The sequence below is a fragment of the Centropristis striata genome, chromosome 3, assembly GCF_030273125.1.
Source record: "Centropristis striata isolate RG_2023a ecotype Rhode Island chromosome 3, C.striata_1.0, whole genome shotgun sequence".
In the NCBI taxonomy this organism is placed as follows: Eukaryota; Metazoa; Chordata; class Actinopteri; order Perciformes; family Serranidae; genus Centropristis; species Centropristis striata.
In genome coordinates, this window is record NC_081519.1 from 29,838,089 (window position 1) to 29,865,641 (window position 27,553).

Below are 27,553 nucleotides of genomic sequence, written 5' to 3' on the forward strand. Positions count from 1 at the left end.
TTATGATTGAAACAGTCTTTTTAGAGTTGTTTATTTTGACTCAAAAACAAGTTAAAATGCACAAAGATCTCAGTGAGTTTAATGCCATGACACAACTCTAAACAGAGTCGTCTTCGTAATTGCAGGAAAATCATACAGTGTGCAACAAATGGAAAGAACGGACATTTTGTTGTGAGTTGCTGTTAGTGCTGATGGTTCAAGGCAGGAACTCCTTAGCATTTCTCACTGCACTGCAAAAAAAGTGTGTCTAAAAACAAGATAAAAACACTAAATCTGAGGGAAATGATGCATGCTTGCTGCATGGACAGATAATTTCACTTGACAAGATTTCTTGAATTAAGATTATTAAATCTAAAAATAAGCATGTTGTACACTTAAAAATAAGAAATTAACTCTTAAAACAAGATCAATTAAAGCAGCTCTCCAAGTCTTGTGATTGTTACATTCTTAGTTGATGTCCTCATGTTTGTGCACCTTGTAAAGGTTCTTGCTCTGAGTCAGGACGGGACTTGTTGGGCTTCTTGAACTTGGCCAGCTGAGCTTTGTAATCTTTGACCTGAGTTCTCACCAAACGCAGCTCCTTACGCAGTTCATTGATTTCAGTAATCAGAGACACATTCTCCTGCAGAGGAGATGACAAACACTGTTACAAAATCATGTCTTCAGTAACAACAGCCTGTGCTTAGACTTACATCTCATGAGGAAGAAATAGTGAATGTTCAATAAGCAATAAGACTTGAATCCCTAAAGACTAGTCAAAGGAGTTGTCCACACTGCAAAAAAGGTGTGTCTAAAACAAGATAAAAACACTAAATCTGAGGGAAATGGTCTTGCTGCATGGACAGATCATTTCACTTGACAATATTTCTTAAATTAAGATCATTACATCTTGAAATAAGCATGTTGAATGCCTAAAATAAGAAATTAACTCTTAAAACAAGATAAATTATCTTTTTTAAAATCTTGGTAAGAAACAAATAATTTGCATTCAGTGTCTGCTCGGGCCAGTTCATCGCTGCTTGCAGCTTCAACTTGTTTTTAGACACACCTATTTTGCAGTCCATGCAATGTTCTGTTTTATAATGTACCTTCATGATCTTGTCGTAGAATTTCTCATGCTCCGCAGCAGATTTGGCCAGCCTAGTCTTGAGACTAGTAACAGTCTTCTCCAGGTAATCACGCTGGCGACAGAATTCCCTCTGAATATCTTCATCTACACTGCTTTTCTCCACCTTGGAAACATCACATTGATAACAGTGTGTAAATTACAACGGTAATGGAATAAAATCCTGGACTCTTACAGTGCAAGACTGTTGCAATGAACTCTTAGTATCCTGTTAGCTCTAAGGGAGAGACTACTTTACTTTTATTGGTTTATTTAAAACAGGGACCATGTACAAGGTTCATTAATTACGTGGAGTAAAAAGATGGCTTGTACCAGATTATAGCTAAACGCTAATTTCCATCTGCAGTCCCTGGGCAGGTAAGAATAATAAAATAGGATGAAATAAAATATGAACAACAAGCACACACACACACACACACACACACACACACACACACACACACACACACCATTCTTGTACTACTATCTTTGTGAGGCTCTCATTGGAACAGTGAATTCCCTTGCAAGGTTATAATAGTTTTGGATTTTTCATTAGTTTTAGTTTTAATTTTGTTGTGAATTTTTGTTTTCAAATTCAGTTAGTTTTAGTTAGTTTTTAGAGTGAGTTTGCTAGTTTTAGTTTAGTATTTTTTTATGCTTTAGTTTTAGTTTAGTTTTCATTAGTTTTAGTGTTTTTGTAATGGGGTATTTGTTGGGTGGGAGATTAAAAGAGGTCACTGTAAATTTTGCCTTTATTTCCTTTGTCTTATTCATCTTTATTATGTATGAAAAAAGTTGACAAAGATGAAAATGACATTTTCACTATAATTTTAATTTTGTAACCACACAATAGGTTTCAGTTAAATATCATTATCATATAACCTTTAACCCTTAAAACAAAGTCTGAAATCTCAAAAAAGCCTTTAAAGAAGCGAGGACCGGCCGAAATGTCCTCACTTTGCAAAAATGTCCTCACTCTGTTGGTTAAAAACGTGTTGTGGTCCTCACTATGTAGGAAGTACGAGAATACACACACACACACACACACACACAAACAATCAATCAATTAAAAATATCAAAAATAAACGTATGCAGAGAGTACAGAATAATGATTAGTGCTGACAAGACTGATAACTTAAAATACATTTTTTCACTTCACGTGAAAAAGTATGTAAATCTGTAACACTTTTTAGATTACTGGGGAGAGTGTTCTATGTAGCTCTAAAAGAGAAAGCTGATTGCTCCGATTTGGGAGGCTACAATCTCCCCTAGTGATGATCTGATGGCTCTGCCAATCCGTTCAGAGCAGGGTTGGACACATTTTTTCAGAGGTGGTGGAGCAGCATTGTGAATTATTTTATGGATTAGGCGCATGTCAGAATATAGTATGAGGTTTTCGAGGCTAAGCATGATATACTTGCCCAGTATGGCACTAGCCTGGCTAACGCCAGACAATATCACAAATGAGATTAGTCTGGACACCAGTAGTTCATTTCTCCGTAGAGGAGGCGTGGTTTACGATCCTCCAGAGCTGTTTATTGGGCGCTTAGAATGTCTATCAAAAACGTCTGTAGGTAGCTCTTAGCCAATCGTATCAGTTATACCAGATGATGTATGTAGAGCGATAGAAATTGATGTTTACATAGCCAGGCTAGCCCATCTCTACTTTGAGACTAAAATGCTCAATTCTGCTTCTGCAACGTTTTTCTGCAGCATGTTCTGACTCTGGCTGCTCACAGTCTACCGGCAGTGTTGGTGTGTGTGTGTGTGTGTGTGTGTGTGTGTGTGTCTGTGTCTGTGTCTGTGTCTGTGAGAGAGTGTTTCTTGCTGCTTTGCTTCTCCAGTTCTCGCTTTCTGCAAGATTATTTATTTTTACGCTTTATTCCCCCTCATGTCATTCAGCCACACACATCCACTGATTTTATGGTCAATAGACGAGCTGCTGCAGGTCTCTGGGCGGCTCCGCTGTCCCCCGGCTCGTAGCGAGATCACCAGCGTTACAGTAGCGAGCGGTAGCGGGGCTAGTTGGTAGATTAGGCTTTTGCCAAATCCTGTCGGAAGCAAGGCTAAAACATCCTTTTTGGTGGTGAAACAGGAGTGTAAAGTCCAACGTTCTTCTTCTTTTAAAATAAACTTTCGCTCTGAACTATTTAAAACGACGTCTACAGCTAGATCGAAAGAGAGTTTCGCGTCTGCTGCAGCCATGTTGGATCTGTAAGTAAACTACAAAACTACTGCCTGCAGGTTCGAAATGAAATTGAGCGCGGAAGGCAGTATGGGTATACCCTGACTGAATTGATCTTTTGTCTAGTATTTTCAGAGCTTGTTTGTAAAGTGATCTAATGGATTTCAAGGCAGTCTTGTTAGCCTGGGACCAGCTTGACATACAGTAATGTAAGTGAGACATAATCATAGCATTTACAAAGGTCTAAATAGTATCAACAGTTAATGAATTACACATGTCTAAAATAAGCTATGCTATACTTCACTGTGTTACCCAGCTTTTTAATGTGTTTTTTAAAAGTGAGTGTAGAGTCTAAAGTCATTTCCAGGTATTTAAACTCATCACCATTTTTTTACTTTTTTCCATCTACGTATCTGTTTGAAATAGTACTTTGTTTAAATCTATTTAGAAAGAACATGGTGACATTTAATGTGAGACAAGAATTGTTCAGCCACTTTGTGACTTTAGTAAATACGGCAACCACTCACCACATCACCCTGTGATACATAGCGTGCATAGAGCATCTGCACACTCTCCTTCAGTTTCTTTGGCTCCTGGATGAAGCCAACGCAGGAGTGTAAGTCTGACTTGAGCCGCTGAAGATGTGTCTCCAAATCTTTCACCTGGCAGCAGAACAGATAGGTTCACATTTTTTATTTTCTGTCTTATACCCATGTGTACATAAAAAGGGTTATTGGTTGCTTTAATTATTCCTGCTGTCCATATTGGAAACAGAGGTGCATAAATACTGCAAAAAAGGTGTGTCTTAAGACAAGATAAAAACACTAAATCTGAGGGAAATGATCTTGCTGCATGGACAGATAATTTACCTTGACAATATTTCTTAAATTAAGATGATTAAATCAAGAAATAAACATGTCGTACCCTTAAAATAAGAAATTAACTCTTAAAACAAGTTAAATTAAAGCTGCAAGCAGCGATGAACCGGAGTGCACAGCAAATTATTTGTTTCTTAGCAAGATGAAAAAAACTTTAGATTTAGAAGTGTTAGATAATTTATCTTGTTTTAAGAGTTAATTTCTTATTTTAAGTGTTCAACATGCTTATTTCTAGATTTAACAATCTTAATTTAAGAAACCTTGTCAAGTGAAATTATCTGTCCATGCAGCAAAATCATTTCCCTCAGATTTAATGTTTTTATCTTGTTTTTAGACACACCTCTTTTGCAGTGTAATATGAGGCTTCAGCAGTTTGAGTTTGCCAAATAAAGTATGAAGTTAGTCTTTAATCCCAAATTGCCACTTTGTGTTGCTGATGCTCCACTACTGCTTGGCAAGGAAGACCAAGAGAAAGAGAACCAACACTCTAGTCAACACTAGAGAATATCATATCAAATAGCTGTTAATATCTAATTCAAATACATTAAAGCTGGAAAAGTGGCTGTACAGCACATGTTAACATCATGTATGCTCATAGTTTGCTTCAGTATAGAAGCCAAGTGTTAGTTTTGTGCTCACTTTCTGCATCTCCTTATGCATCTCCTTATCTCTGGTCTTCAGTTTCAGCCTCAGGTCAGAGACAACCAGCTTCAGCTGAGTGTTGTTCTTGTCAAGTTGCACCAGTTCCTCCTCCAGCTGTCAAACAGGGAAACAGTGCATCACTATCAACACCGAGGAAAAGGTGTGTGTGGACAAGACAAACAAAAATGTCCCCAAGCTGCTACACTAACCTGACACAGTGACCTGAGTATAGTATAGCAATATAGTATACTGCTCTACAAAGTCTAACTGCAGTAACTACGCAAAAGGTACAACTGAGAAAAACTGCTTTAAAGTTTTTTAACATATTTTAACTGGCCAGCCAAATGGGTTATATGTAGATAAGTGATATGACACTTATTTCTACATGTATTGATGATTTCATTTTTATGCTTAAAAATCATGATGATTTATTTGACCTTTGACCCCAAAAAAGTAGTTAAACATTGCTGTAAAAGCTTCTAATAGTAATGCAAAACCAGAGTGCAGTAACTACAGTGTTGCTGTCTTCTTTCAGCTTTGATATTATATTATATTACAGCTTGTTTTTAGTGAATAAACGTTTTCAAATGTATTTTCTTATCAGTGAATTTAAGTGTTTAACAACTCTCAGTGGCGGTTCTAGACCAGTTTTACTGTGGGGGCCGAGAAGGGGCCAGTGTTTTATCAGAGGGGCATATTTAAAAACTGCAAAGATGATATTTAAGCATTCAAACTCTTTATTTTAGCTTATTTAAAAATCTCATTTAAGTATATTTGGAAGATACAAATACATTGATTGAAACAATGAGACTTACCAACAAAAACAGTTATTTTTGTACGACAATAATATTTCTCATCTTGGTGCACAATTACTTTTTTTTTTTGGAAGTGCAGTACAGTCAGAATGATCTTTTTTTTAATATACACACACTTTTATTGCTTTGATTTAACTACACAATGTAAACATTTTGGGTTCCTTTTGTGTACAATGCGATATTGTTTGAAGAAAAAATAGGTAAGAATTGTTCCGTCATTCATCGTTTAAAATTGATCATTTTATTATTAATTTGACACAGGGGCCACAGCAGGGGCCAAGGGCTTCTTCACAGGGGCAGTGGCCCCTGTAGGCACCTGTGTAGAACCACCACTGACAACTCTATTCAAATATTTGCATATTTTAGACTTAATATTGTAAAGTAATGTTATATTTTAGCCTTAATATAATTTTATCTCACTTTTTTACTTTATCACTATCTAGATAATAATTTCCCTTTCAAATAAATGTATAATTTCTATTATTTTTAGGTTTAAATTAGTATATATATCCAAAGCAGACTGTGGTAAGGCAATTACTGCTTGGTTGTTGGGAGTTGGATTTTGTGGTTTTTACATCATTATTTGTCTGAAATAAAGTGAAATTAAAATCTAAAACCTTGTCACAAGATAAAACAGACATCAAGGAGTTCATTTTTAGTTATAACTCAATTTTGACCAAAAATGTAGTGACTGCAGTTAGACTTTGTAGGGCAGTGTAGTACAGAGACTTACAATATGTGTTAACGCAGGGAGATCAGCTGTGTCCAAGGGAAATAAAACTAATTTTACATGTTGATACTGCTGATGGTCCTCCTCATTTCAACATGTTTATGTTTCTATAAAATGTTCTAAAGACAATAAATTACATATAATTTTAAAACAGCACAGTGCATTCCACAGCATGAAGAAAATAGAAAAAATAAAAAATAAAACAAAAATAAAAAAAAACACATTTTAGACTGTTTTTTAAATTTTTTTAAACCTATCGTGTGTGTTTGGTAGCATGTGTGTGTTCTATTTAGTGCCTAATTTGGAAATCAGGAGGTCCTGCAGCACAGAGTGTGCTGTTTCTGCAGCTCAGGGGGAGAGAAATGTGCTATCTGGTAAAAGGAAACTAATCTAAACTATCCTCAGAAACAAAGCATTATTAATAAACATTAATTAATGAGAGCATCTGTACTATACACTCAAGATCAGCAGGGGAATGTGTGTAATAACAGCTGTTTTCTCAAGTTTGCTGCTGTCTGTCATTGTCGTCATCAGGGATTGCAGATCACCAACAACAACCTGATCATTTTAGGGACTCAAAAATAACTAGTGACACACACACACCTGATGGATCCGCTCCTTCTTCTCATTGATGTCATCTTGTTGAGGCTCAGTCTGTTTCTTTAACTCGTTTAGCTGGAAATCAAGAACAAACCTCAGCTTCTCCAGTTCCTGGTTCTTCTTCTTCAAACTGGAGATCGTCTTATCCTGTATGTGTGAAGGGAATTTAGCGGAAGAAAGTGAAAATATTTATTACTTTTCTTGTATATACTCCATCCTCTGTTCATGTGTTTAGGATGTACATACATATTCATGTTTCAGTCTGAAATATAACTATCAGCAAAAGCGAGTACCACTCAAAAACTCAATATAAAATATTCTCAGAATTGAACAAAATCTTCCAACAAAAAGAGCCAAAATGTTGATAAATGTGACACGATAATGTGAGAGGTATGTAACCAGGCGGCAACCTCCGTGTCTGAGCAGGGAGGCAAACCAGGAAGTGCCTTGAGCTGCATTCTACTGAAAATTCCAGCAGGGGACGCTAAGTTTGGCTGCAAAAAAAATCTGTCCATTCATTTCAGTGCAAAATTAGAAAACTTGATTTATTACCTCAGAAATGTTTTTTAGGACAACACTATGGTCTCAATCACTAGTAAAAAAATCTTCTTCAAGACAATTTGATGTTAATAGTTCTAATAATGGCCCCATTTAGAAGAAAATAGAAGATAAAGAATCGTATGATTTGGGGCGTGGCTAGCTTTGATTGACAGGTGGCTAACAAGGCGAGCTGTCATCAGGAGAGAAGCAGAACAATGCGTATCCACGGCAACGCGTCAATAAAGTTATATATAACATTATATAGATATAAAAAAGGACGTTTAGCGGTTTGGTCTCATAACTTTGACCCTTTCACTGTATTTTCACTTAATGACAGTTTATTTGAACGTTTTCTTCAGTAAAAATGTCTTGTTCAGCGTTTGGTTGGACTAACAGACACTCCAAGGAGTCGCTGCTCAGTTTTCTGAGGTAAGTAACAAACATTTTGTTTATGTTTTTTGCTAGCCAAAACTAACATCCCAGTTAATGCTCCAGTTAATGCTAACATGAATTAGCAGCAGCTTCTCTCAGTCAGGTTGAGGTGTAGAGAGGCTGTAGTCAGTGATCAGATCCCTCTCCTCCTCCACAGTCCAGATATGGTCTGTTCCCCGTATCGGAAACAAGATGGAGACACAAGATGGCAACGAGTGTAACGCTGAACTTGATGCTTCCAACGGGCCACAAACCAATGGGTGACGTCACGGTGACTAAGTCCATTGTTTATATACAGTTTATGGGTGTAACAAAATAACCCTAACCCTAACCCTAACCTTGTCCTGGTTGGTCTTTTCGTGTCCAGAGATCTGCCGCTTCAGGTCCTCGATGTCACTCTCCAGAGAACGGATCAACCCCAGCAGCCTCTGTCGCTCCTGCTTCAGCTGCTTTATATCTGTGCACCTGTCATCGATTTGTCTCTGCAGATTGTAGAACTGAAGATTGTAGAAGAGACAGACAGGGAAAAAGATATAATAAAAACGTTTTTCAGCAATGTAATGGAAGCAGATAACTGTGCTGTGGTCACCTTCTGTGTCATGAGACCAGTTTCTCCTTTCAGATTTGTGTTGGTCTCTTTCTCAGTGTGCAGTTTCTTCTCATACTTGATCTGGATGTCATGGATCTTCCTCTCCTCATCCTCCTCTACCTGCTTTATGATCTCTTTAAACTCACAGATCTGCTGCTGTGTATCCTCCTGACACTGCACAAAATCAAAGTAGGACAAAATTCAAATGGACGCAAGTAATTCACTGGTTTTATGTGGTGTCAGTTCTAACTCTTATGTAGGGCTGCAACTAACAATTATTTTCATTATAGAGTAATCTATCGATTATTAAACGATTAATCAATTAGTTGTTTGGTCAATAAAATGTATAAAAATATCAGTGTTTCCCAAACCACAAGATGACGTCCTCAAATCTCTTGTTTTGTCCACAAACCAAAGAGATATTCAGCTTATTTTCATAAAGTTACAAAGAAACCAGAAATATTCACATTGAAGAAGCTGAAATCAGAGAATTTGGACTTATTGTCTTTAAAAAACTGCTCAAACCAATTATTCGATCATCAAAATAGTTGACAATTTAATAATCGATTATTGTTTGATGAATCAAATAATTGTTGCAGCTCTACTCTTATGACAGTATCTGGTGACTGAAGCTCTGCTGGCTCCTCGTGCTGCTTCTCCTGACCGACCTGAGCCAGGAGCTGAGTCTTCTCCTGTAGCTTGGCCTCATGGAGCTGCGTCAGTTCCTCCAGGGACTCGACATTGCTCTTTTCTGTATCCTTCAGCTGCTTCTCATAGTCTTCCTGCATTCTCTGATATTTAAGCTTGAGATCCTGGTACCTCTCATGCTCCACAATCAACTTCTGGCCGTAAGATAACTCTGCGTATAAGTGGTTGAAAGACAGATAAACAGACTGATTGATTCTTGTAGAAAAGAGGTGACACTATGGCCCTGTTTACATGAGGACGCTTGCGGGTAAAAATGACAAAATATTTTATCTGAAGTGCCTTTCGTTTAGACGGTGACGGCGTTTTTGGGGCTTAAAAACCCAAAAATGTGAAACCTCCCTACAGAGTGTAAAACTGTAATCCGCTCCGCCGTAGCGTGTCCGTCTACACTGCCAAGACACAAAACTCTGCTCAGATCTGCTGACGTCACGTACGCGTTTACCTCACATACATGCTCCAGTACAGGGAAATAAACAAACATGTGGGATTATTTCCATGAGTCGGACCTTCAAGCTGCTCTGGCAGCTCTAATAAACTTACAGGAGTCTTTCCACCAAATGTACAGGATATGTACAGATAGTATTAGTGAACAGAGAAGGATCTGGAATTACCTCTATCACATTTTGGATGCATCAATTGGTGGGAGGCGAGCCAGACGGCTTTGGACGAGACCTGGGAGATCTAGTGGATGGTGGAGGACTTTGTGGAAGGAGTAGCTGATGAAAATACGTGGCGGGTGTGTCTGAATGTACTAAACCTTCCATATTCAATGCACTATATAACGACACGTTTCCAGGATAGTGAATATGGAGGCTCATGAAGGACCAGCAGAACTGTCTTTTACCACACAAACTGACTCTCGCAGTCTCTTTTGATCACCTGTATGCATAACTGGGTGGGGGAAAAAAAGGAAAAAATGGGAAAGGTCTATGGAAAACATACATTTTGTATTTTTGTGCTGATGTCTGTTTGTAAATGCCTTTTCCAAACAAAATAAAAAATTACAAAAAAAAGAAAATGCCTGGCGTGAAAACTTCCACATGCCCAAAGATGCTCTTATCTCTTTAATTGATGCCGCCTGTCATGCATACAATCCAATTCCACACACTTTAGCGTCACCGTATGCAGCAGATTTCCTCCTGAAAACGCTCGTCTAAACGCGGAATAAAAAGTGAAGATGCAACGCCTTTTGCGTCTTCTGTTCAGACCGTCATCATGTAAACGGAGCCTATCTCTGCATTGTGCTGACACTGATCCTGTACTCTTCTTACCTAAGTCCTTTAGCTCTTTTGAGTGTTTCATAGTGACCTCTGAAGAACTTTCCTGGTGCTCACGTTCCTGCTTTTCCATCTCGATCTTCATGGCCTATAAATATGTAAATAAAGGCCTTAAGTTATATAATACATTCCAAAGGTTACATTCACATCTGTGATGATTCAATAGAGGCCACAAATCCTGCAAATAGGTTGTCTATAAGGGCTGATTTTCAAAAACAGATAAAAACCTTGAAATAAATAAATCAATATAATTTAATTGATTTTCTCTTGATTTCATGATAAAAATACATGATTTAGGAAAGTTTTTGATAACCTTTCAAAACAATCCAAACGGGTGATTCTCATGAACATGGTACAGCTCATAGCAAAAATCCAAGAGCATTGAATACATATTTTCCTTGACCCTTTATAACATATACAATCTGAAGTCACTGTTTAATATGAATTTATAATCTATTTGAAAATGTTTTATATATTTTCTGACATTTTTAGAGACACTGTAAGCAACAAAATTCATTACTGTAACACATTTTTCAAATAGAAATAAAAAAACAACGAAAGGTTTTTTTGGGGTTTTTTTCTTTGGCAAGCACTTAAATATGCTCAAGGGTAGCTGGTATCACCGAAATGTATTTTATTAAAATATACACATATTTTAATTCAAACAATTCTATCATTACTGAACATTTAACCATTTTTTCTCATCAATTTTCATTCAGATGTGTTCTTTATACATTGTCAAAAACCATCATTTGATTATATTCTGTTAAATTGTACATTTTTAAACAAATTTATATTTATTTTTATAAAGTTTATTAAATATTAATTGTATATGAGTGTGGGGAAACCATGACATTTTTATCTGGATGCATTACAGTAATGAATTTGTGAATCAAAAATATGTTTAAAAATATAGAAAATATTATTTTAACACAATACAATGATTTGTGTCTCATTATGGCTATATTGTTCATTCATATAAAAGTGAAATATATTTAGTTGAATAAAGTATGTCCTTATAATCTTCACAGACATAACTTAGACTGGCTTCATGAGAATCACCCAAACGACAATGACAATGACAAACTTGATATCGTTAATGAACTCCTCTTTTCTCAATTCTTTAAAATGTAGCACTAGGGAGTAATTAAATTATGTAAATAATCATATTAACATTCACCCTAAACTATAAGCCACTGAGTATATTTGAGGTAGAAATGTTAGGCTACCAGCAGACCTGTTTCACTGATTGCAGGGAGTCTATTTGCTGGGTAAACTTGTCAGAAAGCTCCTTTATCTTCTCATTGTAGTTCAATTCCTTTAGGCGGAGCTGGTACTCATTCTCCATCTGCATCTCCTCCAGGCGCATCTTCAGCTCCAGCATGTTCTGGTTCTGCAACACAGACAGGAACATTGGACTGGATACCTATGTTGAATGTCTTTTTATGTTACGAACCAACTGCTATATTATTATTGTCTATGTCACTCATCAATCTCAATGAGATCTACTGAGGTGAATTTAAAGTGAAAACATCTTTATCTATACAAGCACACATACTAAATAACATTTTATACTGGTGGCACACAATTACAGTAAAACATCAGATGCAGAAGAAACAAAATGGTTTTCTACATAAGCAAAAAGTGGAGAACCCATTTTCATTCAGATATCCTGAGGTCAGAGATCAAAAGCCGTGTTTTGACTAGCCGGAGAGATTTTGTTCGTGTGTTTACTGGAAAGTAGCAGAAGACCTAAGCTGCAATTGCAGAAGAAACAACACTGCCATGTTTCGACTAGGGGGAAAGTGGCCACCAGGAAAGTCTCAGGCCACACCCTCTCAAAAGTCTGCTCACTCTGTGTGTCTCCATTATAAGTTAGCCCCCACAGGGATTTAGAGACTCTGGAGGTGACGTATGGTTTTCGCCTTACAACGTCGTGTGCACAACGTCAGCAGCTGAAAGCAGCATGGCTAATTATGCACAGAGTCTATGCTGATCATAAACAGTGATTGTGAATTAACAGCATCACTAACTGTGCACAGAGTGTCTGGTGCTTGTTGTAAACAAACAGAGATCGCTAAGTGAACACCTCCTGCAGCAGCAGCACATACGCACTGTATTGCTACAGTGCTAACTGTAGCTAACTGCCGCTAACGGCGGCTCTTCTTAACAAGCCAGCCTCCGGCTCGTTAGCGGCTCGTTAAGAAGAGTAAGAAGGAGTTGCTGGATTTGTCTCCAGTTGCTTTCTTGAGAAATAGTCGCTAAGGGGGTCTGAAAAGTCACTAAATATAGTAACAAAGTAGCTAAATTGGGAACACTGCTTCACCGGCTTTTACAAATGGCGTGTGTTGTTGTCGTGTAGAGTACTACGTCACATCCCACCTTGCGATCTATCCAATCACTAACCAGGCTGTTTTCAGGGGAGAAAAAAGACCGTGCTCTTCAACAGGGAATAAAAAAGTCCTGAGAAAAGCCAGCTTCGGACTCTTCATATTAAAATTAGGGGCGTTTCGGCAAGTGAGACCCGCCTCATTCCAGGTATTGCCCAGTAGTGGAAACAGCCACTACTACTGCCTCTGACAAAAAAAAAAGTTGCAGGCTGTCAGAATACTAAAGGGATTATTAAGGGAAGTATTTCCCAATACTGTGGATGTACAAGAGGGCCTTGGCTCATGGAGACCATCATCCATATACACGATCGCTCATCAAGTTGTAATAAAATATTTTTTTTACCTCTTTCCATGAACTGATTGTGACAATGTGATTTATTCTTGACAGATACAGTCTAAATCTTTTCAAAATGTTAGTAATCAATCTCTTCCAAACATATCACGATGAAAATTAAAACACAATTAACAGAGGATTGTGTCTGAAAACAAAATGATTCCAACTTTATGGCAGACCGTGAGCTACAGTCTAACTAATGTTTTCCAGAACATTATGTATTTTTCCAGGACAAAAGAAATGAATAAGGGTGCTATTTTGAATCATGTGATCTCTTAATTGTAAGTGAAGTAATTTCTGTCTGTATAGTCTGCTTGTAGGATGTTTGCCTAACAAAGATCTTGTAAGTTGAAACATATCCTCAACTACAGTCACAATTTAGGGAGTTAGCTCATTTCAGTGTGCAGAGAACCTCTGCATTTCACACACAGACCTTCTCCTCCAGGTCTGACTTGGTGACAAGGATCTCTTCAGTGTGGATGATCTGCCTGCTGCTCTTCAGTCCTCGGCCCTCCTTATCGATGACCTTCGACATCAGCAGGCTGCCATCTTCAGACACTGTCAGCAGGAACTGATCGTCAAACGTGACGGCCATCTGAGGACATCCAGAATTAGTCAGACTTTCTTATATCTTAGTTATATCCAAGGTTATTATAGTTAACAAAAACTAACAAGATAACGAAAACTAGAATTGAAAAAACATTTCCATTAACTGAAATAAAAATAGTTTTTTTTCAGATAACTAACTGAAACTGTATTTTGTGGTTACAAAACTCACTAAAACTAACTAAAATTATAGTGAAAATGTCCTTTGTTTTCATCTTTGTCAATTTTTTTCATACACCTTTTTGGTTGATATGAAATCTATTTCATCTATCTGGTTTTATGACTTAATAAACTTATTGGAGCTGAGATGGATCAGACAAAGGAAATAAAGGAAACACTTATTTTGACCTTATTGAATCTGGCACCCAACAAATACCCCATTACAAAAAAACTAAAACTAACACTAATACTAATAAAAACTAAACTAAAACTAAGCATTTTCCAAAAACTAAAAACTAAAACTAACACGAAAACTAATAAAAACTAAACTAAAACTAAGCATTTTCCAAAAAATAAAAACGAATTAAAACTAGCAAACACACTCTAAATACTCATTAAAACTAACTGAATTTGAAAACAAAAATTAACAACAAAATCAAAACTAAAACTAATGAAAAATCCAAAACTATTATAACATTGGTTATATCTTGGTCGACATCATTTCTCACTCTCAAAATACTCTAGTATTCGAATCACATTCAAACTGGTGGATTTGCGTCTATCAGTTTATCATGTGCACAATGTGCATCTGCATTTAGACCAACCTTGGTGATGGGGCCACAGTGAGCCTGGTAAATGATCCATTCCTTCTGGACAGGTAACGGGTATTTAATGGCTCTGATGGTTCCCTTGGAAGTCCCAGTGAAAATAACCCTACCAGAGTGAGACACTGCCACAGCAGTGTGAGCTACCTCATCAGCAGGAACCTCCCTCAGGACCTGTGGAAACAATCAAACACTCAACTGGGATAATTACAATAATTATGACTTCACTTGTTCTTGAGTTAGGATACATATGTTTAATTTATGCAGAGGAATGTGCAAGAAGGTTATGGCTTTAAACTAGGGATGTGACGAGATCTCGTGCCATGAGATCTCACGAGGTTAAAGTCAACGATATTTCTCGTCGCGTTAAAAATCAGTCTCGAGAGATCTGTTAGGTATCAAACTATTTGTGACCTGTGGGGGCAGTAAAATGAAAAGAAGAAGAAAAGAAGGAGGGGAAATTGCTAACAGGCTAACTGTTAGCTCTATAGAAGTACAGTGTGTATGTGCTAACAGGCTAACAATTAGCTCTATTGAAGTACAGTGTGTATGTGCTGCTGCTGCAGGAGGTGTTCATTTAGCGATCTCTGTTTGTTTACAACAAGCACTCTGTGCACAGTTAGTGATGCCGGTTAATTAAAGATCGCTATGTTTATGATAATTAGCCATGCTGCTTTGTTTTGATCAGCTGCTGATGTTGTGCAGTTAGCGACGGCTGTTGTGTATGATCACGGATCACGGTAGAAACTGTTGCTAAGCGATTACCAAACGTGCACCTCCGGAGTCTCATTCATCCCTCTGGGGGATTTTATTTTTTTATTGATCTTATTTTAACTTTTATAAATTTTAGTTTCAATTTGTGGAAGTTTATTAAACGTACATCATGCATGTAAAGAGTTATAATAAAACATTTCAAAATGCATGTGCAACTCTGTTAAATAAATATTTGTTGGTCCAGTCATATATTTTGTCATTGTAGTTTTCTTAAAATCTCGTCTCGTTCTCGTGAACCCTATATCGTGTCTCGTCTCGTCTCGTGAGCTGAGAGTATCGTCACACCCCTACTTTTAACTGAATTTGTTAAATCATATATTCCTTGGTCCTTCACATACATGGATATGTTTCCACATTTAATACATAATACATGATGTTGCTGTGTTTTTGGCAAAATACATAAAAACAATACATGGAGTATTTATATCACCATATTTAAAAATGTAAAGATGTAAAGGTCTGAGACTTATTTGAGCAACCAGTGATTCAGTCATCACTAGTGGTTCCCAAACGCTTTGGCTGGTGACTCTTTAAAATAAGCAAAGTGAACTCATTACCTTCGTCAAAGGTTATATACTGTATGTTATATATGAGCACCTCAAGCAAACAATGATTTCAGATTCTGATTATTGAGGATGTAAAATGATCCTGTATTTTGCATTAAAAGACATAATAAATGTCCAAATGTACAGAAATGTATTTTTGTTTTCCACTTTGAACTTGCAAGTTGCACTAATAAACATTTTTACATGAACAAGGAATCCACTGAGAAGTATGTGGGTCAATGACACGATCTAACCCAGTGTCAGTTGGTGTAACCAGTAAATTTTTTTCATAAAAATCTGATTATATACAGAAAAATAAATGTGACCTAAAATGACACAAAAATACAATCCACGTTTACATTGCAACATTATGGTATATAACAAATTTTACATAATTTGTCAAAACTTTAGAAAAAAAATGGTTTAAATGTTTTAAGAATATGTTCTGCTCAATACTGACGAAATGTGTAAATGTAGAAATACTCAGAAATATTTTTTTTAAAATGAAGTAATTATATATATAAATCCACTTAAATACACTGTAGGTGGATAAAGTATTTTAGATATATCATTCTTTTGTGGTTACACCATTTGACATCTTGCCAACCCTTATTTGTCACTGACCCTTGTTTTAATATGCAGTTCCCAGTTGCTCTGGGGAATCGGGCTTGTAACTGGAGAGTCGCTGGTTCGAATCCCAGTACTGACAGGACTGACTGAAGTGCCCACCACTCCTTGCATGATGTGTTGTATGCAAAAAAGGATGGGTCAAATGCAGAGGTTGAATTTCCCCATTGTGGGATTAATAAAGTAATTAATATTAATCTTAATCTCTCATCAACCTCATTACCACACAAAACTGGTAAAGGTGATATTATGTCCATGTTGTTTTTACATCTTATTGCTCTGCCCCAAAGTGTTCTCCAACAGTAGTAAATGCAGGTTCCATCATTTTGCACTCATCATTTTGTAACTGCCTTTATCTATATTTTCTGCTTGAGGACATACATCTGGAAACAACTCTGGCAAATGCACCAGCCACTGCTTTCACAAATTGCCTGTAAAAAAAACGTCTGATATTGTTCCAAAAACAATATATGCCTATAGTAGTATCCTATATGAGCAATATATCAACAGCATTGCACTTCTACTTATTGCTATTAATGGAAAGTGAAAAGAGATCCAGTAGTGTAAGGTCCCTACTGACCTGACAGTCTTGTATCTCTTTCAGAGTGAGGTCTGTTCCAACGGCTAGGATGGTCTTGCAGTCTGAAGAGAAAGAAACGTCTGTGTAGCTACAGGACTTGAGGACGGTCTCAGACTCACGCTTGCCAGTCTGTGTGTTCCACTCATACACAGCGCCATCCATCCCACAGGACACCAGGTGGCTGTCGTCCAGGCTCCATTCAATGCCTTGCACCTGAAAAGAAAGTGTTACTGCATTGTAGCTTTTTGCATTCTACATGTTGCACACTCTAAGAAAAGATTCAGGAGGTTAGTTAAAAGGTTAACATAAAAACATGAGCTTTTTCAGCATAAAAAATACAATTTGTTACATGTCCATTGTTTTATTAAGTTGATAACTTATTTCAAGAAGTTGATCAAAATTAAAAATGAAGAAAGATGTCTTCACTCAGAAATATATTGATTTTGGATAAGCATTTCTGCCTTCACTTAACAAGGAAAAGTATTAAGGTTATGAAACTTAATATTGTATTACAACATGTCTGACTTAAGTGAAATAAGTTGCTTCTTCTCAATAAAATTGAGGTAACAATTTGCATGGACTTTTCTGAGTAGAAAGAAACTAAAATAAAGGAGTTATAGCAACTTAAATAGAGTAATTTTACCACGTATCAACACTAAAATGTTGATATAAAAATTGAGTTGGTTCAACATAATTAAACCTGTAGAGACAAAACAAATCATGTTGGTTGTACGAGACTATTTGAGTTAGTCCAGCTATAAAAGTCTCATGGGAAATACTCAATAATGTCTTAGTTGGAATTACTAAAAAGATAAATGCAAATTGTTACAACATTTTTTTTAAGTTGAGCCAGTGTCATTTTTTTAGAGTGCATAATCCACTCTCCTGCCTGTCTCACCTTTCCATTGTGGCCCTTCAGATTGAGGATATTCTCAAAAGAGGTGACAGAGTAGATGTGGATGACATTTCCATTGACGGCTGCAAACATGTGGCCGCCATGGCTAAAAGCACACTGGATGTGTGGAAAGAGAAGGTGAAAAAGTAGTTCAAAAGTGCATCATGTAAATTACCATGAACATGTTTTTTTTTTATTTGTGTTTGTAACAGGCAAAACGAGTGATTGCTTTAACATGTAAAAACATTAATACACCAGCATATCACAGTGGTTTAAGGAATTATCTTTATGTTTGCCCCTGGAAAGAATTACATACATACATACAAACAGAGGTGTTTCATTGAGTATGGGGACGTTTTATACATTATATTAAGAACAATAATTTGGCTCATTTAATAAAAGAACCTGGAGCAGAATAATTGTACCCTCTGCATATTTATACTTCTTTTCATTTGCTCTATACTCGTGTACTCTTTTTTGAATGGATCCTCAAGGACTCTTGTTCTTAAATTACGCTACCTTTGGCCGCCATGTTCTTGTATGTTGGCTTGTTTTGTATTTTTCTTGTGACCTATGTGTCAACTTTGTAAAACAAAACTCAATAAATATATTGTTGAAAAAAAAAGTGCATCATGTGGCTGTCAAATCAGCATTAAAATGCACTGTGTGAATACACAGTCAACACACACATATAACCCACCTCTCTGCAGCCACGCACAGTGAACTCCTTGAAGGTGCGTATGTCGTCGATAAGCAGGTTCATCAGCCTGAGTTTGTCTGAAAAGCCCACCAGGATGAAGAGGCCAGTAGGGTGCAGAGCCACGCTGTACGCCTCCTCCTGGAACTCCTTGTACAGCTCCAACAGTCTAGCGGACATGTACATGGAGAGGCTATGAAGAGATACAGCTGCATACCATACTCTGTTTACTGCAACTTGGGTTCTGTGTACATAGGAAAAAATCCCAGATGACCAATATGATAGCCGATATAGTTTATTTTAAAGTTTGAATGGACCTTTTTTATGTGGATTGGGCACCAATATGACTATGGAAAGGCACTCAGAAAGCTATTTCTTACACAAATAACTACCGGTATATCTTAAAAAATTATAATATTAAATTTGTGCTGGAGGGATTTTCACCTGATAGGAGACCACACACACATATTTTGGGACTGTACAAAGTTAAAAAAAAAAACAGTTGGGAAGGGATTCAGAAAGAATTATTTTCTATATTAAACATTGATTTACCTCTGACCCCACAAATTTATATCATAGGAGCACTCCCTAGGGGAAGATGGGAAAATGCTTCAGCCTACGCCTTTTCGGTCTTTTTATCAATTTTCTCTCACTGTTTACTTATTGTTTACTTCGATCAATGTTTTTTTTTCTGGTTTGTTACTTCTGTTTTAATGACATGTATTGACCGAAATAAACGGATACAAAACGAAACGAAAAATAACATAACTGTAATACACCATTTCTAAATCACCCTGTGCATGTTTTTCTGCATTATATGCAAAAAACATGCATATCATTTTGGAAAACATATATGGTAATACCAGTAGGTCCTGATGACTGTGACAATGACAGTCTGTGCTTAATCAAAAGTCAGCCTGCAGTAAAATATATAATATATTTATATGTGTATATCTAATACCACTTGGAGAAATAAAGTAAGTAAATCCCTCTTACTTTGTTTCATAGTTCCAGATGCGGACAGAGTGGTCCAGAGAGCTTGTGGCTACCAGCGGCTTTCGAATGCAGACAGACAAACCAGTGATGGACTTGGAATGGAAGGACTGCAATAGGAACTCAAAATGTTGTTCCTCCTGATGGAAATAGTTACAAAGAAAGGTTAAGGGTCGATGTGTAAAATATGGGATAAAGAAGCACAGTAGAGGGAGACAAGAGGAAGAATGTTCTGTGGAGGAGAAGGGACAAACTGGATTAATGAGTGCTCTGAGCTGTTAACATGAACAACATGCTTGTGTTGACAATGTCGACATGATGATGTTAAGCAGATGTAATGTTAACCACCGAGCCATCCACACACCCATGTGGTAAGCATGGCCACAAAGAAATGAAAGAAAAAAGCAAGGAAGTAATGTACAAATGTGAAAGAGTAAAAAAGTAATCTAAATGACTACTTGTAATTATAGTTTACAGTTTAGTAATATACTGCCCTACAAAGTCTAACTGCAGTGACTAAGCAAAGGGTAAAACTGAGAAAAAACGCTTTAAAGTTTTTTAACATGTTTTAATTGGTCAGCCAAATGGGTTATATGTAGATAAGTGATATGACACTTATTTCTACATGTATTGATGATATAACTTTTATGCTCAAAAATCATGGTGATTTATTTGACCTTTGACCCTAAAAATGTAGTTACTGAACTCTGCACTGGTTTTGCTGTAAAAGGTTCTAATAGTAATGATAAACAGAGTGCAGTAACTACAATGTTGTTGTCTTCTTTCACCTTTTATATTTTTTTAATTGATTTTGTTAAACGTGTTTAACAGCTCTATCCAAGGATTTGTGTGTTTTAGACTTAATATCATAAAGTAATGTTATATTTTTGACTTAATATTATTTTATCTCACTTTTGTACTTAATCACTATCTAGATAATAATTTCCCTATCAAATAAATATTTATCATTTCTATGATTCTTGTCTTCACTATTCAACATAATGAAGAAATACAAGGCTACACTGTATCACAGTCAAAGTGAAGTTACTGCAGTCTGCTTTGGTTTTGAGTTGGATTTTGTAGTTATTGCAATTTTTCAATCAAAATCATTATTTCTCTAAATAAGCTAAATTGAAATCTAAAGCTTTGTCACAGACATCAAGGAGTTCATTTTTTAATTATAACTCAATTTCAACCAAAAGTGTAGTTACTGCAGTTAGGCTTTAGTATAGTGATGAGTGGTGGATCATGGTTTTGGAGGAGGTCAACGCAAAAGTATTCTGGTGGTAAAATAGCTCAAACAACAAGAATCATCAATCATAAAAGACTATAAGACTGTTGAAAAGGATCACGGCAAGCATCACTTAATCTTACTAAACTTCTTTTATCTTGTTCATAATCACCAGGTAAACAATAAAACACAATGTCCATGTGAAAGTATGATTGACTAGGAATAAGGGCTTGCAAATATATGATTAGCCAACACAGTGCCATCATCAGATTGCATTGTGGCAAAAGTTTTTTGCTGGAGAACTGAGTGGTTTGCTAAAGGCCTTCACATTGGTACTCCACTGTGGTAACTCAGCCGTCTCACTGAAATGAATGAGAAGCCTGTGCATTTCTTTATTTAGTAGTACTGTTGATTTAAACAATGTGAGTGGTGGTTCTATTAACCCTTTGATGCACAACATATGAACACCTTCTAATACACAACATGGGTAAAAAATTACTTATTGTAACAGATCATTTTATCCATTTTTCCTTTCATACTTTATGAAGAAAAATTGTTTTTGTATTATTACATCAAGTTTACACACGTGGGTCAAAAATGACTTTGTGCATTAGAAGCGTAGTGATACAAAAAGTGATACACCAAATTAACAATTTGAGTATATGTGTAACTATGTTTGTCTTATTTTTAAGGTTTAACTTTAAAAGAGTTGTTAAAACCACCAGATTACATTGGAAAATCACATATTTTAACATTTGAGACTTATTAAAGCCACCAAATAATAATTTCCTTTGGAAAAACACCAATTTAACAAAATAGGATAGTTAATATTTGTGTCTTCTATGTCAGGTTTTAAATTGGTGATTGGTGAATTGGTGACAACATATTTTTACACCTTGTAAAGGGTCAAAAATGAAATTGTGCATTAAGTAGTGATACAAAAGGGGTTCTATTCAAAAAGTAAGAAATTGAAACAAAAAAATGAGGATGTATGATGATCAAAAACAAGTGATTTGAGGAAAACCTGCAATACTGAAAGATTAAATTAATTTATTGCAAAGATATAGAATATAAAAACTTAGTCGGGTCACTTTAGATCCATGTTGTGCATCAAAGGGTTAAAGGGAGCTGTACCTTGCTGATCTCCACAGAGGACAGGTTGAAGCTGTATAGCTGTCCTCTATCTGTGCTGATGGCCAGAGTCTCCTCTGCTGGACTGATGCAAATGGTGTCTATCTCCTGGCATTCAGCCGGGGTCACCTCATTACTGTGTGGGTCTGGAGGGATCTGACAGAAAACAATACACATTTATAAAAAGCAAACATAGAGCCTGCAGCACCACTGTTACCTGCATGGACATTTACCTGTATCTCTCTGCTTCTTCTATAACCGTCCTCTTCATTCTTTTCAAAAAGACAAACAGTGCCAGACCCCAAAGAGCATGCAAAACCTTTGGAGTAGGACAGAATGGCTGTGATGCGAGGCATGTTGGGATTGTCATCCGTGTCAGCATCTTTGATTTTCTTCATCTCAAATTGCCTGTGCAATGAATTAGTGAAAAAAACAAAAAGATCAGTCAAGGAAGCTTCAGAACCAAATTGATTTTAGCACTGAGCTGCTATCACATGGTTGAAATTCAGTACTTCTTCGACACTTTTAGTTCCTCTTTGTCAGACTACTGTTATTACTGTTGGACTATGGAGCAATGTTTTCCGATTTTGTCATGACGAGTCTTAAGTTATCAGATTCTTCATCAGGTCTGACTTTATTCCATTTCATATTGTAAATATTACAATTGTACACTGCAAAGAAAGGTGTGTCTAAAAACAGAGATTTAAAGAGTTAATTTCTTATTTTAAGTGTTCAACATGCTTATTTCTAGATTTAATAATCTTAATTTAAGAAATCTTGTCAAGTGAAATTATCTGTCCATGCAGCAAGATCATTTCCCTCAGATTTAGTGTTTTTATCTTGTTTTAGACACACCTTTTTTGCCATGTAGAAAGGATCAATACCTTTTTGGTGTTTTGCTAGAATTTGCTGAGAATAAATACATAATTCATTACATAAAACCTTCTGGACTTAACTTTCATCAGGGTTTCATCCCTGCACATTTAGTGTATGTGAAAAAACAGTGTTAGAGAATTAATGTGATAACTTCTGACCTGTCAGACTGCTCCTGCACAGCCTTAGAAGCCATGTTAATCTCTCTTCGCAGGTCTCCAGACTCAAACACCAGCAGCCTGCCTGTGTTCGTTCCAGCGATCACTCTCTCCTCTGTCATCCAGGTGTGACACAGGAAATTGATGGACTCCACCTTTGGGAAGCTGCTCTGTTTCAGGGCTCCCTCCGAGTAGCGGAACAGCCTCAACACGCCGGTTCCACTCACACAGAGCTGCATGTTGTTGTAAGGGTTGAAGCTGACCTGAAATCAATCAAATAGCAGTCAGTCAGCTCAGAGCATGCGAGACTTAGATAGATAGATAGATAGATAGATAGATAGATAGATAGATAGATAGATAGATAGATAGGTAGGTAGATAGATAGATAGATAGATAGATAGATAGATAGATAGATAGATAGATAGATAGATAGATAGATAGATAGATAGATAGATAGATAGATAGATAGGTAGGTAGGAAGGTAGGTAGATAGATAGATAGATAGATAGATAGAGAGAGAGAGAGAGAGAGAGAGAGGTAGGAAGGAAGGAAGGAAGGTAGGTAGGTAGGTAGGTAGGTAGGTAGGAAGGTAGGTAGGTAGGTAGGTAGGTAGGTAGGTAGGAAGGTAGGTAGGTAGGTAGGTAGGTAGGTAGGTAGGAAGGTAGGTAGGTAGGTAGGTAGGTAGGTAGGTAGGTAGGTAGGTAGGTAGGTAGGAAGGTAGGTAGGTAGGTAGGTAGGAAGGTAGGTAGGTAGGTAGGAAGGTCGGTAGGTAGGTAGGGAGGGAGGGAGATAGGTAGGGAGGAAGGTAGGTAGGAAGGTAGGTAGGTAGGTAGGTAGGTAGGTAGGTAGGAAGGTCGGTAGGTAGGTAGGGAGGTTGGTAGGTAGGTAGGGAGGGAGATAGGTAGGTAGGTAGGTAGGAAGGTCGGTAGGTAGGTAGGTAGGTAGGTAGGTAGGTAGGTAGGAAGGTAGGTAGGTAGGTAGGTAGGAAGGTAGGTAGGTAGGTAGGTAGGAAGGTAGGTAGGTAGGTAGGAAGGTCGGTAGGTAGGTAGGGAGGGAGGGAGATAGGTAGGTAGGAAGGTAGGTAGGAAGGTAGGTAGGTAGGTAGGTAGGTAGGTAGGTAGGTAGGTAGGAAGGTAGGTAGGTAGGTAGGTAGGTAGGTAGGTAGGAAGGTAGGTAGGTAGGTAGGTAGGTAGGTAGGTAGGAAGGTAGGTAGGTAGGTAGGTAGGAAGGTTCGTAGGTAGGTAGGAAGGTCGGTAGGTAGGTAGGGAGGGAGGGAGATAGGTAGGGAGGTAGGTAGGTAGGAAGGTCGGTAGGTAGGTAGGGAGGGAGATAGGTAGGTAGATAGGTAGGTAGGTAGGTAGGTAGGTAGGAAGGTCGGTAGGTAGGTAGGGAGGTTGGTAGGTAGGTAGGGAGGGAGATAGGTAGGGAGGTAGGTAGGTAGGAAGGTAGGTAGGAAGGTAGGTAGGTAGGTAGGTAGGAAGGTCGGTAGGTAGGTAGGGAGGTTGGTAGGTAGGTAGGGAGGGAGATAGGTAGGTAGGTAGGTAGGAAGGTCGGTAGGTAGGTAGGTAGGTAGGTAGGTAGGTAGGGAGGTAGGTAGGTAGGCCAGTATAATAATAATAATAGTAGTATATCATAGTATATAGTAATAATAGTTTTGGCAGCAATTTACCTGGTTAACAGGATTATTTGAATTACTGGTCTTTACTGTTGCCAGGATTTTCTGTTTTTCCCAAAGCCAGAAGATCAGCATCCACTCTGGGCCACCTGTTTGCCCAATCAGATACTTGGAATCGGGGGAGAAAGCCATGCATACAAACTCTTCAACAGGCATGTCTCCTGCAGTCAGAACTTTTCTCTTTCTGCCCTGCTCATGCTGCAGGTCAAACACTGTGATGGTGGCCTTTTCACCACATTCTGACACTGCCAGATAACGCCGGTTAGCACTGATGGCCAGAGCCTTCATGCCCTGGCTTTTCTCTGAGCCTGTAGAGACGACAGAGATGACATGACCAACGATTGACATGTGAAAAATAAAAGGGTGTCATATAGTGGCTAACCTATTGTTCATTTTGTGATAAAAGCACCAAATTGGTACATACTATATAGCTTAATATATTTAGATATTTAGAAATTAGACAGGGTTCAGACTTCACAAACTGAAACCCGTCGGTGTGTATCAGGGACATGTAGAGTAAACCCAGAGATGTCTGTATTGCACATTTCTTGATGTATTGGAATAAAATTATGTTAAACTGAGAACTGCTCCTGCTCATCATTCCCCATCAAACGATCTGCGCAGAGAAATAGGTGAGGATTTTGGTGTTGGAGTCAAATCATTTAATTTTTAAGGTTTCCTCAAGCGATTTTTCTAACACAGGATATCATATTGGGAAGTTGACGTAATAAGGCTGCAGTGAGGCTTTTTTTTTTTTTTTGCTAGGGGAATTTTGCATGACGATTTTCAAAGCGGTCATTTGACCTCTGACATCATGTTAGATGACCAGAGGTCAAATGAGTGGCAGCCATTTAAAAAAAATGGGTCTGAATTTGTTATGGCCCAATATCCAGTTTTGTTTCAAATATTGTTGAACAAATATTATTGTTTGTTCCAAAATTTTGTGCGTTTATAAAAAAAAATGAACGATTGTTATAATATATTGAGCTGTGCCGGCCCACTAATAGGAGTTCTTATCATATGATAATCTAACATAAAACGTCAACAGAAACTCATTAATGGGAACATTGGCAAAGCTCTTCTAAAGAAATGTCTCTGGCATTTTAAAAGCAGTACGATCATTGATCCTACCTGTAATGAACCTCTGACATCTCTGGATGGTGTTGTAGCACACGCAGCTGTTCCCGCTGGGGAACACCACAGTCTGTTCATCGAAGAAACACAGATTGTTTCTGACACCTGCCCGCAGACCGAAAATGAAGTGAGACTGTGCAACAACAGTTGCCATTTTCACCGGAGTTTAAACTTTTTTTTTAAAGCCTTGAACTGTCTGAAAAAAATATTACAATCTACGAAGACGCTCCATACATGACATCTTCTTCAACCAAAGTAACCAATATACATTAATTTAGCTGTGAAAGCCAGAGAAGATAACGCCGAGCTAACACACAGGACAGGTATGCTGCTGTGGTTAGAGTCCTGTCGCTAGGTAACCCAGGATATCCCGCGAGATCTTGAGGACTCGTTTAAAGTTCCATCTCTTTTGTTGTTTCTTCTTTTTCCATACGTCTACCTACCATATGAACAGCTGGTGTATTTTTCCTCCGTAATGGCTGTTAAACTGTTGTTTACAGATTATGATTACGCTTCTTTCTTTTTTTTATGACACTTTGTCTCGCGGGATTTCGTGGGTTGCCTGGTGACGGTACTAACTAACATCAGTGATATTGGCGTATCAAGGGCTGAGCTCTGACTAGTTTTTAGAGTGAGTTTATTTTTTGAAAAATGTTTAGTTTTAGTTGAGTTTTTATTAGTTTTAGTGTACGTTTTTGTTTTTTTGTAATGGGGTATTTGTTGAGTGCCAGATTCAATAAGGTCACAATAAATGTTGCCTTTATTTCCTTTGTCTGATCCATCTCAGCCCCAATAAGTTTATTAAGTCATAAAACCAGATAGATGAAATAGATTTCATATCAACCAAAAAGGTTTATGTATGAAAAAAAGTTGACAAAGACGAAAACTAAAGACATTTTCACAATAATTTTAGTTAATTTTGTAACCACAAAATACAGTTTCAGTTAGTTATCGTTTTTTTTTTTTTAAAAAAGCAACAGTGCCAAAATCTTTTTATCGTAATATTAAAAAACCTTCTACTGTATTTATTACGGTAAAGTTCTGGCAACCACAGCTTCCGTTTTTTTTTTACTGTAAAAACAAGTTTTTTATTGTTTTTTTTTTTTTTTTTTTTACAGTGTATGATGAACAAAATTGTAGCAGATTAGTGGCAAATAATCCATGTCCAAAACATCAATGAAAGCTGATGACGGCTGTGTGATATGGTAAAAAGTGAGTACGGTGACCTTTGTTTTGTCAAAAAAACAAAAGAAACAAGTTTAAGCCTGACTGTCAGTGTTTACATGTAACAAAGCTTTTTCATTGGTCCATATCATGGGATGCATATACCACTGACAGGCATGTACCTGGTAGATATCAAATGGCTGATGTTTCCCAACATGACTGACTATGAATGAACTGTTATACATCATTCAGGCCTTATGAGTGTTGCAAAGTACACTATTGATGGGTCAAATGTAGGCTGCACTTCTCTGTACACTGTGCAGAGGCCTTTTATTGACATAGACTTGTCAAATTGTTATGATACATGTGATTTTGATATGCAGACTTGAATGAATGAAGCAGGTGCAATGATATGCAGTTTCCTTTAAAGCAACTACAAGAACTTTTATCTGATTAAACGCTCTCAATTTAATATTGATGT

General features: G+C 37.2%; 1 protein-coding gene across 1 annotated transcript; it reads right to left on the minus strand.

Annotated features, from left to right (window-relative positions):
- cfap57 (cilia and flagella associated protein 57) lies at positions 1-26,314 on the minus strand. Its single transcript, XM_059328344.1, has 21 exons — positions 25,906-26,314; positions 24,769-25,082; positions 23,103-23,362; positions 22,302-22,476; positions 22,072-22,224; positions 19,710-19,846; positions 18,717-18,882; positions 18,020-18,133; positions 17,122-17,334; positions 14,596-14,769; positions 13,659-13,820; positions 11,739-11,894; positions 10,496-10,589; positions 9,185-9,375; positions 8,517-8,690; positions 8,266-8,424; positions 6,959-7,102; positions 4,808-4,924; positions 3,818-3,952; positions 1,089-1,232; positions 1-622 (listed from the first exon to the last, which is right to left on the minus strand). The coding sequence occupies exons 1-21, from the start codon at positions 26,060-26,062 to the stop codon at positions 461-463; spliced, it is 3,501 nt and encodes a 1,166-aa protein (XP_059184327.1). The 5' UTR covers positions 26,063-26,314; the 3' UTR covers positions 1-460.
- Between the last annotated feature and the right edge of the window lie 1,239 nt (positions 26,315-27,553).